Genomic DNA, 13,929 nt, shown 5'->3' with positions numbered 1-13,929 from the left:
GCCTCTATTCACATAAAGATTATTCACTCACTTTCCTACTTTTTTTTTAAACATAAATTAGAATGATACTGTTTATAGTCATGTATCCAGCTTTTTTCCTCATTACATGTTGTGAGCATTTTTCGCATAGTTTGAATGACCACATAATTTTTAATACTGTAGTTTTAATTTAACCATTTACCTATTGTAGAATATTTTAAGTTGATTTTGCTTTTTACAATATTACACATATAATAACACCTTTATAATGTAATCTTTGATTCTACCTCTGATTATTTATTTTATGATAGATGCCTAAAAATGCAATTTCTGGTCAGTGTATAATTTTTTTATTGTGAAAAACACAAAACATAGAATTTACCATCTTAACTATTTTTTTCTAAGTAGTTAGGCTTTTGGCCACACTGTGAGGCATGTGCGATCTTAGTTCCCCAATCAGGAATCAAATTCATGCTCTGTGCATTGGAAGTTGGAGTCTTAACCACTGGACCGCCAGGAAAGTCCTTTTTAACTACTTTTAGGTGTATAGTTCAGTAGTGCTAAGTACATTCACATTGTTGTGCAGCCCATCTCCAGAACCTTTTCATCTTAGAAAACTGAAACCACCCATTAAATTACGACTCCCATTTCCCCCAGCCCTGGAAAACCAGCATTCTCCTCTCTGATTCTGAGTCTGACTCCTAGTTGCCTCATACAAGGGGAGTAATATACTTGTTTTTTGTGTCTGACTTTCTTCAGTTAGCATGATGTCCTCAGGGTTCATGCAGGTTGTAACCTGTGACAGGTTTTCTTCCTTTTTAAGCCTGAGTCGCTTTTCACTGTATATGTGAACCACATTTTGCCATCCATTTGTCCCTTGATGGACATATGGGTTGCTTCCATCTTTTTGTTGTTGTGAATAATGTTACACTGAACGTGGAAGTACAAATATCTCTTGAGACCCTGCTTTCAATTCTTTTTGATGTATACCTAGAAGTGAAATTACTGGATCATATGATAAAGTCTATTTTTAATATCTTTAGGAACTGCCATACGATTTTCCATAGCAGTTGAAAAAAAATTTTTAACTCATATGTATTAATATTACAAAATATTTTCAAACAGCGTCCAAAGTGTGTATGAAAGTACTTTAGTTCAGTTCACTTCAGTCGCTCAGTAGTGTCCGATTCTTTGCGACCCCGTGAATTGCAGCACGCCAGGCCTCCCTGTCCATCACCAACTCCCAGAGTTCACTCAGACTCACGTCCATCGACTTGGTGATGCCATCCAGCCCACTCAGCCTTCTTCACAGTCCAACTCTCACATCCATACATGACCACAGGAAAACCATAGCCTTGACTAGACGGACCTTAGTTGGCAAAGTAATGTCTCTGCTTTTGAATATACTATCTAGGTTGGTCATAACTTTCCTTCCAAGGAGTAAGCGTCTTTTAATTTCATGGCTGCAGTCACCATCTGCAGTGATTTTGGAGCCCCCCAAAATAAACTCTGACACTGTTTCTACTGTTTCCCCATCTATTTCCCATGAATTGATGGGACCAGATGCCAAGATCTTCGTTTTCTGAATGTTGAGCTTTAAGCCAACTTTTTCACTCTCCTCTTTCACTTTCATCAAGAGGCTTTGTAGCTCCTCTTCACTTTCTGCCATAAGGGTGGTGTCATCTGCATATGTGAGGTTATTGATATTTCTCCCAGCAATCTTGATTCCAGCCTGTGCTTCTTCCAGTCCAGTGTTTCTCATGATGTACTCTGCATAGAAGTTAAATAAGCAGGGTGACGATATACAGCCTTGACGTACTCCTTTTCCTATTTGGAACCAGTCTGTTGTTCCATGTCCAGTTCTAACTGTTGCTTCCTGACCTGCATACAGGTTTCTCAAGAGGCAGGTCAGGTAGTCTGGTATTCCCATCTCTTTCAGAATTTTCCACAGTTTATTGTGATCCACACAGTCAAAGGCTTTGGCATAGTCAATAAAGCAGAAATAGATGTTTTTCTAGCACTCTCTTACCTCAGTAATTCTTTACCATCATTGAATAGCAAAGCAGTTTTTGATATTTTTGACTTAATAGATAAAAAAGATAACACTTTTAAATTTTGCATTTTTTAGAATTCTGGTTGAGGTTTTTGGGGTGTGTGTGTGTGTATTTAAACATGGCTTATTATCTGTGTTTTCTCTAATTATTTTTTCAACTGAGCACCTTGGTGTTTTGGGTTTATTTGTTTTTAGATTAGCACTGTATGCATTTTTCAGACCTGTTTCATAATTTGTTATTTATTCCCTTCTTTTTTGTCATTATTTCCTGTTATTGTTCAGATGCCTATCATTATTTAATAATTTGCTACCACAGATTAGAAACCAGATGACAAACCAAACCAGTTAAAATAAAATTACTTATTACGTAAAATAATATCTTTATAAAACCCATGAGAGTCTCCTGTTGAGTAAAATGCGTGTGTTTTAGTCTGTGGACTCTGTAACCTCTCATCTAGCTTCTTAGTGACCTCTTTTGCATCCTCCATGATTCTCAGCTCTGTTTATAATAGAGCAGTTTGCTCCATAGTTGAGTTTTGGAAAGCTGGGGTGACACACTTTGATCACCTGGAGAACAGCTTGCTCCCAACGTCCGGTGCCATAAAGCTCCTGAGCATGTAGCATGTTGAGAGTGAGTGGCGCCTTAAGTATTCTCAGTAATAGCAGTCTGTCTTTGGTAATACTCGGTCCATTAATATCTGTAGCACCTACTCCTTCCAGAACACCCGCTGTCTTGGTTCTTTTGGTTCTGACCCCGGCTTTGTTTATGTACCATTTCCAGTCCTCAGACATGCTTGTTTTCAGACATCTGTCTTTTCCTCCTTCTCCTGGCCCCATTTCCTCTTGATTCTCCTTTCACTATCATGTTTCAGGAGTGGCCACATGGAAGGCCAGGATGACTCCTGACGTCATCCCTTCAGAGGTCACTGTGTCCTTCCTCAGTGGCGCCTCTCTCAGTAGGAAGCACGTTCTCCCAGGAGAGGTTGCCACTCTTCTCTCCAGATCCCAAAGCAGATGGTAATTACAGCATCAATATCACACACATCCCCCCCTGTGAAAGCACTTTGCACCTTTATTTTGTCCCCCTTTTCACTGCTGAACACTGAGCTCATCTCCTTTCCAGACTTCACAGAATATTTTTATATGAGAACACAAAAATCAAACCCTCATGATGTTGTGTTTCAAACAGGTTTAAAAATGTCATCTTTGAAATCAGTCCAACAGAAGAAGTTGGAGACTTCGAAGTGAAGGCCAAGTTCATGGGAGTTCAGATGGAGACGTTTATGTTACATTATCAGGTGGGTCTGCACCAGGTGAAACTGACAGCTCTGCGTGTGAGATGGTCGTGTTCTTGTCAGGGTAGGAACGGGCAGAAAAGCAGACCCGCGTGAGGAGAGCTGCCCGCACATGGCAGTGAGCTGAGGGCTTCTGTGTGTCTGATTTGGTCTGTTTGGGCTAGTGAGCTTTTGCAGACGTATACATCTTCAGAGAGCATACCTGAAGCTTCCACTTAGGATTGCCGCTAAATTAACCGACACCTTGGATTTGAACAAAATGCTTAGGTACAGATCTCGACAGTACAAAATCATGAACTTTTTCAGTAGCTTGAAATCTGTTTTCCCCCCTCTCATTTTGATTTGATATAGGGGGTTTAAAGGTATACTTCTGACAAGATGTGTGTAAATTGCATCTTTGTAAACTAAATCTCACTTTATTTATATTTTGGGAACTTTCTTTTTTTTTTTTTTGGAGAGAAAGCAACTTTTTTACTGAATCTAAGTTAATAAATAGGGATCACAGAACAAATAGCAGACAAACAGCATGAGTTACATCAGAATGAAAAAAATAAATGATGGGCCTGGGTTTCCAGTCTGAAGCTGTTATGCAATATGGCTCTTTTTTGGCCACACCACACTGCTTTGGGATCTTAGTTCCCCCACCAGGAATTGAACCCAGGCCCTGAGCAATAAAAGCACCAAGTCCTAACTACTGGACCACCAGGGAATTCCCCTCTGAATCCCTTTCTAAATTTAAGAATTCTGCAGTGAATTATTTTGTAACATAACTATCCCTAATTTTTATTTTAAAACATCTCTCTCTCTCTTTTTTTTTTTGCATTAAAAAATGTAAGGGTGGTGAGAGGACTCCTAGGTAATGTCCAGCTTCCATTAGTTCTGTGAGCACAGTGCTCCGTGGTTGGTACCCAGCTTATGTTCCTCAGATGGCTGCACCCTGTCAGGCTGGGCAGGGGCCTTTCCCTGAAAGGAAATTCGGGCTCTTGCACATGTTGCTCCCCCTTCGTTGGGAGTTTTCCCCCGCTTTTTTCCTCTGTCATTTATTGAGGACTTTCATGTCATTACCACACCTAAAACTTGCCCCACCAGCCACACCACAGTCAGTTTCTCCTTCACCTCCATAGCCTATAGAGCCAGCCCCTGTTCACTACAGGCATCAACTTACTTTCCTCTCGACTTCCAAACTGCAGACTCCTTAAGGACAGGTAGTATTTCTCTGTCTCCTTCTCAATGACCAGTAGACCCTCAAAACACATTAACTGTACAGATGTGAAATGATTTTATGATGCACCTAGCTAACTCAAGTCCTTACGCGAAAAAGAGCCTCTTATTCCCTCAGTTTCACCAAATTTGTGTTGGCTGCCCATTCTGCCTCAGCGTATCACTCCATGCACAGAGTCATTAGCTATGGAATGACCGCCAGGTGCAAGGTGTTGCAGTTCAGATGACACACCAGGGTCCTTGTCCAACTGGAGCCCCTGAGATTTTTCCAAAAGATGAATTGGTTGAACTTTTGGGGTCCCTTCCAGCCCCTCTCTTTTTTAAAGATTTTTTTTGCAGTCTTTGTTGAATTTGTTACAGTATTGTTTCTGTTTTATGTTTTGTTTATTTTTGGCCCTGTGGCATGTAGGCTCTTGGTCCCCCCACCCCACCCAGGGATCGAACCCACACCCCCTGCTTTGGAAGGTGAAGTTTTAACCACTGGACCACTGAGAAGTCCTGCCTTCAGCCCCTTTGATGGTTGCTTTTTCACTACCGCTCTTCCAGAGTTTGGGTGTGAGACCACTCTGATTTCCTCGATTTGTTCTGGACGGTGGAGGGTAGTAGAGAAACAGGCCTTAGCTGTCAGATCCAGATTTACCACGTCCTGCTCTGTTCTGTTGGGCAGGTCATTTAACATCCTCCAGCCTCAGTATTCTCATCTTTAAATCTGAGATAATCACCCCTGGTAGGATTTCTGACAGGACTTAAACAGACGTCGTATAACATGCTCCTACACTCAGGGGCATATAGTAAATGTGAAAACCATTTAGTCCTCTCTTCCGCATTGCGTTCAGGATAGGAAAGCTGTCATTTGAAAAGGGAATGGAGACTCTAGTAGACAGTGTTGAGATGACATTACTGGCCTTATCTTGTGTTCAGGGGTTGCTGTGTCTCAGCCTGGATTGAAACGCCGTCACCTTCTCCAGGCGACATGTCACCTAGACTGACTGGGCCACAGCAGGCAGTTCTGTAGCTGGGGACTTGTGTCGCACCCCAGCTCACATCTGGCACACAAGGCAGGCCTCGTCCCTTCCGGATCCCTCCTTTTCTTGTCCCACGGACTTGATTAACCATCAGAATGTTGTTTTTGAACAGGACCTGCTGCAGCTACAGTATGAAGGAGTCGCTGTCATGAAATTATTTGACAGAGCGAAAGTCAACGTCAACCTCCTCATCTTCCTTCTCAACAAGAAGTTCTACGAGAAGTAACAGAGCATTTGCTTCCAGCCCAGAAGGATGAAGAAAGAAGTGCCCAGCGGCAGCCTTTCTGAAGGTCCTTCTTTACTTCTTGGAAACAAGGACCCAACCCACACCATTGCCGCAGTCTAATATCGCCCGCAGCTCCACAAGTTTAACTCCTCCCGCTCAACAGGGACATTGGTCGTCCTTTCTTCATAGTGAGATTGTATTTCAGGCCCAGTCTGACCCATCTTGTTCCTTCATTCTCTTCTATTAGGGAAGAGTGGGAACTGTCCTAAAATCTCTCATGTTACAGTCTTAGAGGTTGCGTTACTATATTGTAAGCCTTGGTGTTTGTTTCTATTAGCAATAGGGACAGTGGGATTTGAATACTTGCTGTTTAGAAGTGGAAGCCATTAGCCCAATAACGTGCATACTTAGAAGACACACAGTTAAAATGTTAGATTATCCATAGTTATTAGGTTGTCACTTAAAAGTGAAGTTCCTTTATATTACTGTTCCATCAGTAAAGTTGAAGCATATGGGGAGGCTTTGGTTGTCTTCCATTCTGTCTTCTTTTATGGTGGGAGCTAATAGAAGTCACTGTTCTGTGTTCAAAGGAAGCATTTTCTAGAAAGAGAGGGATATTGTTTTTAAATTTGACCATTACATTTGGGCAGTTCTCATCAGTGGATGGGAGAGTCCCATTGTTAAAATTAAGCTATTTAGGTAAATTCGGAATGGTCTGAACACCTGCTTGTTTGTGTTGGTGCACAAGATTGACTAGTTTCAGGCAAACGATCCACTCCATCCCTATGGCAAAGGAATGGGTTATCCCTAGTGCAGAATGTAACTATTTTCAAAGCTGTTTTATGTCTTAAGAGTGCCTTATGAAAGTGTAGATTTATTTCTTAAAGTGGGGGTGATAGGAATTTTAAAGATTTATATACTGCTTCAAAAGTCTTTAGAATACTGTAAGAAAACGGTTTGGGTTTTTCTTTTTTTTTAATTGGCTTATCTGTATATCTGAACTCTTAAAACTTTCTTATAGCTAAAACACTAGGGTTTATCTGCAGGGTTGCAGAGAGATTATCCTGCCTTAAACAGACTGAAACAAAACCAGGCAAAAGCAGCCAAGTGATGTTACACGTGATATTAAAAGCTGCCCCCGCCCCTCTTTTTTTTTGTCTTTTCTCTTGCTGCCCACACTATGCCTTTATTTTATGAACTCTGTTTTTTAAATTTAGTCACAAACAATTCAGTGCTAAACACTGAGCTCATGGAGCTTTCATTCTTAGATTAAAAGTCATGTACTTTTTTAAAACAGTCTTTTTATCCAGGAAAATATATTGAAATCATGCTACTGAGCCTCATTTCCTCTGATGTTTTGGTTCAGTGTTCTTTTATCATAAAACATAAACTAACAGTTAAACATTTACTGGTGTATATTTAAAGCCAATAAACTGTCTTCATTGATAACAAATCATGTGACGCATCCCAGTTACAGATGTTAAGTGTTGGAAGTGTGTTTTTCATGATAGACTGTTTACTGAGTCAGTTTACTGAGTCAGGTCCACAGGTGCAGATTACGAGTCTACACACCCCATGCAGCCCACAGACAGGTGAAGAGGTGAGGTGTGGAGTGTCATGGAAAGAGTCTCCACTACCTTGACCTCGTTTCTTGTGTTTTGCAAGACAATTTTTTTAGTAGATATTTTCCTCAGATTAAAAGAAGATAACCACTCTAAGTGGCATTGCCTCAAAAACTGGGACCAACCAAACTGTCAACTGTTTTACATTAAAAGATGATATTCAACCCAAATTCATGTCGGGCCCCAAAGGCCACATTGATGACAGACAGTGAGCGAAGTTCACAACTCTTTAATGAAGCATGATGTGTCAGTGGCTGTAAGGAGCATGGTTCCCTTGCCACAAATGGCACAAACTACCCTCAAGAATTTTGATGGTAACTGTGCATAATTACATTGTTCACAGCATTGAGGATGCCCAGACAAAGTCAAGTCATGGCGTTAAAACCTGGTAGCTCTTTGTAATTTTAATTTATTAGCCATAGCAGTCTCTGTCTCAGTTCTCTCCTTCTTTGACCTTCTCTTCAACCAGCCATCATGACATTTACCATGAATTTCTTCCTTCAAGAATTTGGACTGCCCATCAGATCGTTGCCCCACACAATTGCCTCTGTATCTCTGTATGAAATAAAAGGTCATTCGTTTGTTTTTGTGTTGATTTTCCTCAGTCTCATTGTTAGCAGTTCCTGCAAAACAGTGTTAACTAGAGTGAAGTTTAATAATTGAAAACCACAACAGAAAACAACCCCTTCATAGTCTTTTTGAAGGAACAAACACAAATCAGCTATCTCAAAGCAATTTTTTTAAACTTGTGAGCCTTTTTAAATATAAAATGCTGTAAGTAGCCTCAGCATAAAAAGAATTGGGGGGTGTGGCAAGGTGGAGAACTAGCATAATGTCACTTAGTTCTTTTTTAAAGTGAAAAAACCATCCAGGGAGTTCCCTGGTGGTCCAGTGGTTAAGACTCTGCTCTCCCAATGCAGGGGTCACTGGTTCAGACCCTTGGGCAGATCCCACGCGCCACAACTAAGGGTCTGTGAGTGCAACTAAGACCCAACACAGCCTAAATAAATATTTTTTAAAAAATCATCCAGTTTTTCTTTAATCATTATTGGTGGACATTTCAATGTCAGTTCTGATCAGCAAATGGCTGGAAATTTCAAATTACCGTAGCATTAAATGTTTTATGGCAGTAGCACTCTAGGTCACAGTATGTCCCTCCGGGGACTTCTCCATTACATACAAATCACCAGAAAAGACTATGGGACATTGGATATGGGAAAAGAAAGCAGCAGCAAAAGGGAGGGAAAATAGCTGCCTTTTTAATAAGACCCCAAGGGGCAGCCGTACTTAAAAATACAAATAAAGGGTCTTCCCTGGTGGCTCAGTAGTAAAGAATCCATGTGCCAATGCAGGGGGCTAAGGTTCAACCCCTGGTCTGGGAAGAGCCCACTTGCCGTGGGGCATCTAAGCCCGTGCGCCATAACTACTGAGTGTATGCTCCGGAGCTTGGAGAAGGCACCGCAGTGAGAAGCCCACGCCTAGAGAGGACCCAAATAAAACCCCTAATTTTATTTTTTAATACTTGTACTTTATTAATTGGAGGAAACACCCTGCTGTGTATGAGAGGAAGAGCTCATTGGTAGGGCACTGCAATGGGACTGACTGTTTTAAAAGGCGCATGAAGCGGGGTAGGATGGATTGGGAGACTGGGATTGTCGTATATACACTGCTATGTATAAGATAGATAACTAATGAGAACCTACTGTATAGCACTGGGAACTCAACTCCGTGAGTGCTCTGTGCTGACCTCAATGGGAAGGAAGTCCAGAAAAGAGGGATATATGTGTACGTATGGCTGATTCACTGTGCTGTACAGCAGAAACTGACACAGCATTGTAAAGCAACTACATTCCAATAAAAATTAACGGCATGTGGACAAAGCCCTTTGTCGATTGGAAAGTTGACATCTTTTTTTCCTCTTTAAACTCGTGTTTCTATTCCATTCCCTTAGAATTTTATTCTAATGTAATCTTTTAAAGCATAAGTCTTAACTTTTGACCATCCTGTCATCATTATTTGTGAAAAAATTTAAAATATTTTATTGCCTGTGACCATAAGGCTCTTAACGATCCAGAAAAATACTTTGCATCATAATTATTATTAGTGCATCTTTAATCAAAATCCCCTAATGTATTGTCTTGACAAAAAATTCTAAAAGATATTTGAAATGCATCTCTTAATGAAATAAATGGAAGTTCTTAAAGTGCAGGTTTAAAAGCTTATGGCTAGGGACCTCTCTGGCAGTCAGTGGTGAAGACTTTGCCTTCTATTGCAGGGCTGCTGCTGCCGCTGCTAAGTCGCTTCAGTCATGTCCGACTCTGTGCGACCCCATAGACGGCAGCCCACCAGGCTCCCCCATCCCTGGGATTCTCCAAGCAAAAACACTGGAGTGAGTTGCCATTTCCTTCCCCAGTGCATGAAAGTGAAAAGTGAAAGGGAAGTCGCTCAGTCGTGTCTGACTCTTTGCGACCCCATGGACTGCAGCCTACCTGGCTCCTCTGTCCATGGGATTTTCCGGGCAAGAGTACTGGAGTGGGGTGCCATTGCCTTCTCCCTAGTGCAGGGGACCCAGGTTCAATCCCTGGTGGGGAGCTCACATACCTAGCAGCCAAAAGAAACAAAACACAAAACAGAAGTAATGTTGTAACAAATTCAATAAAGACTTTAAAATGAGCCACATAAAAAAGAATAAAAAACTTTAGTGCGTGCATGTTAAGTCACTTCAGTTGTGTCCATAACTTTGCGGTGCTATGGACTGTAGCCCGCCAGGCTCTTCTGCCCTTGGGATTCTCCAGGCAAGAATACTCGAGTGGGTCACCATGCCCTCCTCCAGGGGATCTTTTCCCACCCAGGGATCAAACCCTTGTCGCTTTTGTGTCCTGCATTGACAGGCAGGTTCTTCACCACTAGCGCCACCTGGGAATACCACCCCTCCCAAATATGTGGATAAATATTACTGCTGACCATAATAAAAGAGAGCTGTTGACCAGTTCTCTTCCTATTTTCACTTTTATAAATGTGAGCTCTGAGAACCTTTGCTACCATAAATAAGTCACTCAGTCGGGTCTGACTCGTTGGGACCCCATGGACTGTAGCCTACCAGGTTCTTCTTTCCATGGGATTTTCCAGGCAAGAATACTGGAGTGGGTTGCTATTTCCTTCTCCAGGAGACCTTCCTGACCCAGGGATTGAAGCCGGGTCTCATGCATTATAGACAGATGCTTTACCTTCTGAGCCACCAGGAAGTCCATAGTAAGTACTAATATATGGAATGGAAAGTGTTTTGTGATAATGATGTCACCTATTTTTTAGGACTCTAATCATATCTCCCAAATCTCAATGAAATTATAATTAAAAAATTAAATATGATTAGGCCCTCTAATTTTGCTGAAAGCAAAGAAAGTTTGGAAAAGAGCTGATTATCCAGTCTGTAGATCATACACTGTGTCAAGGCTTGGGAAGTGGGCGAGGGACTTACACTAAGACTTATTGAATGACTATGAGTTACACTCATAACCTTTGACTTGTGGTTGTTCAGTTGCTAAGTCAAGTCTGACTCATTGCGACTCCATGGACTGCAGCATGCCAGGCTCCTCTCCTTCTCTGTCTCCTGGAGTCTGCTCAGATTCATGTCCATTGAGTCACTGATGTTATCTAACCATCTCATCCTCTTCTGCCCCCTTCTCCTTTTAACTTAGAGATAACTTACTTAAACTAATACACTAGTGATGCTTTGGAAAAGTAGAAATATTTTAATACTCCTTTGGTACAACAATTTTTAAACAAAATTTTATCATGGAAAAAAATGTCTAACAATCTAAACAGAAGGAATGGTATAATGAACTCCCATGTGTCCATTGTCTAGCCTAAGCAGTTACCAACACTTTCATCTCTACCTTCATCCACATCCCCTTGGGTTATTTTTACAAATCCCAGCTACAGTCTCATTTCAACCGCAAATACTTGAGTATGTATCTCCACCACAGTGTTTCTCAACAGGGAGCAACTGTCCCTCCATGAAACACTTGACAATATCTGGAGATGGTTTTTGCTGTCTTTATTAAGAGAGCTCTGCTGGCATCTAGTGGGTGGAGATGAGGGTTGCTGCTCATGCACGTCTTAATGCAGAGAACAGACCCCTCAACAGAAAATGAGCTAGTCCAAAATGTCGGTAGAACCCAGGGTGAGAAATCCCACTCTTAACATTGGGGAAAAAAAAAAAAAACTCCAAGCCATTATCACACCTAAAAAATAAATTTGAAATACTGAATAGGCAGTCACTGTTTACATTTCCCCAGACATCTGATAATTGGCTTAAACATTTCATATATTTGAATCAGCTGCCAAACAAGATTCCCACATTACATTTAGTTGATGGGTTTCTTAAATCTCTTAATCTATGAATTCTCTCTCTTTTTAAAATTTTAATATTTTTGAGTACTCTGATTCTCTGTTGCTCTGTGGGGACTGTATCCAGATGCGGAGAGCAGGAGCTTCTCTCTAGCTGTGGCGTGCAGCCTCCTCGTGGTGGCTTCTCACGGCAGAGCGCAGGACCTAGGGCACGAAGGCTTAGTAGTTGTGCACGGGCTTAGTTGCCCTGTGGCATCTTCTGGACCAAGGATTGACCCAGTGTCCCTTGCATTGCAAGGCAGATTCTTAACCACGGGCCACCAGGGAAACCTCTCTCTGTTTTTTCAAATCTTGGGTTGGCCAAAAATTTCTATCAGGTTTTTCTGCAAGATGTTACAGAAAAATGCAAATGAACTTTTTGGTCAAGACAATATTTGGTGTTGATCCTATAGAATTTCTGTTCTCTGAGGTTTCTTATTATATCTTGATCTACAGGGTGATCTCAGGGATGTATCTCTTTGTGATGTAAAGCCTGATCACAAAGTTCAAATATTTCCAGCTTGATTCATTTGTTATAAATTTTCCTGTCCCCTCTTCATCACATACCACATGGGTTCAGCAGCCACTGACATGACTGACTAGATTTCTTACTTCATTGAGGGTTGCAGAATGGTGATAATCAGCCATTATTTCTTCATTTATCAGAATTTTTCTAAAAAGAATGTCCTATCACCAACTATTTGGTTACCTTGAAGACTATTGAAAAGATGGAATGCTGTCTCTCTCCCTTTATTTGCCAGCTTTCAGAAAAAGTGTGTTCCCTAACATCTTCATCTTCCCAGAAGGCTCAGTGGCAATGATCCCGCCTGCCACACAGGGGATGCAGGTTCTATCCCTGGGTTGGGAAAGATCCCCTGGAGAAGGAAATGGCAACCCACTCCAGTATTCTTGCCTGGGAAATCCCATGGACAGAGGAGCCTGGCGGGCTCCTAACATCTTCTAAAGGTTACCGGTGAGGTTTTGTTTCTTTCAATCCTGTGACTCCTAGTTTTTTTAATGTTTCAATATTCGATGTCTTTCAGTCCACTGTAGATATACATATATTTTAAAAATATATAAGAATTTTATGGTAAATTTTAAATTTAAATGTTAAAAAAATTTTAATGTTTTTACATGCTCAAATTGTCCTCTTTTGGACCAGTAGAAGTCCTTCAGTGGGGACCGTCCTTTCATCATGACCCCAGTAGACTTTGATAGCTTCCTTGCTTTCTGGCTTAAGATGTTCCAGCCACATCTTGCTACTTTACTCACCCCCAGACTTCAAATCAGCTATTTCTCCAAGGACCCCTGCTTACTTTTAGTGGGAAAGGGTACTTGGAGAATATAGTCTGGGTGCTAGGAGAACTCATGACTGTTACATTGGTCATTGTCTCTGTTTTCAATAGAAAGAGTTTTTTAAAGAACATTTCCTGAGTTCATTCTTTTCTTCTAATAAAATGCTTTTATCTTAACATATGCAGTTCGATGAAAGAAAAAAATAATGGTTGTAGCATTTGCCAATTCCGTAGTGTGAACACCTCCCACAGCTGATTTCAGGCTTGATGCCATTGGTCATTGAACATAGAGTTGAGGGGTAGGAGTGTTTTTGTTTCGTCTTGTTTGGCCACACCGTATGGCAGGCGGAATCTTAAGTTCCCCAACCGGGCATTGAACTCTCACCCTGTGCAGCAGAAGCATGGAGTCTTAACCACTGGACCTCCAGGGAAGTCCCTAGAGTTGGGAAAAGATGCTAACAGTTGGCTTTCGTGAGTTGGTGCTAAACTACTGATTTTATTCCAACAGTAATAGGGAGCAATGGATGGGTTTTAAGAAGAGCAAGAAATGATGAGATCTGGGTCTCAGAAATGTGGAGGATGGATGGGGGTACGGAGGCAAGACTCCAGGTTACGCTACTTCCTGTTTGTCCCTCAGATCCACTCTCCACCTTCTACTCTCCTCTGGGCCCTAGGAAGCTGGCTGTGTAGACTACATCACTGTCTCCCTCCAGCTTCTGCTTGGGTTTGGCCAATGACAGGCACCTCAGGAGAGCAGAGGTCTAAAATAAGGTGAAAAAACAGTGAAGTGAAAGTGTTAGTCGCTCAGTCGTGACTGATGCTTT

At 41.5% G+C, this 13,929-nt stretch overlaps 1 protein-coding gene across 1 annotated transcript in view; it reads left to right on the top strand.

Annotated features, from left to right (window-relative positions):
* The window catches only part of IQGAP1 (IQ motif containing GTPase activating protein 1), a 108,951-nt gene extending 100,949 nt beyond the window's left edge, over positions 1-8,002 (top strand). Inside the window, exons 37-38 of the mRNA XM_015101899.3 lie at positions 3,222-3,330; positions 5,686-8,002. Coding sequence (XP_014957385.2) covers positions 3,222-3,330; positions 5,686-5,799 — 223 coding nt within the window. The 3' untranslated portion in view covers positions 5,800-8,002. The remainder of the gene's footprint in view (positions 1-3,221; positions 3,331-5,685) is intronic.
* Positions 8,003-13,929: the final 5,927 nt, after the last annotated feature.

The sequence above is a fragment of the Ovis aries genome, chromosome 18 (genome assembly GCF_016772045.2).
Source record: "Ovis aries strain OAR_USU_Benz2616 breed Rambouillet chromosome 18, ARS-UI_Ramb_v3.0, whole genome shotgun sequence".
In the NCBI taxonomy this organism is placed as follows: Eukaryota; Metazoa; Chordata; class Mammalia; order Artiodactyla; family Bovidae; genus Ovis; species Ovis aries.
This window is presented reverse-complemented; position numbering and strand designations above follow the sequence as displayed.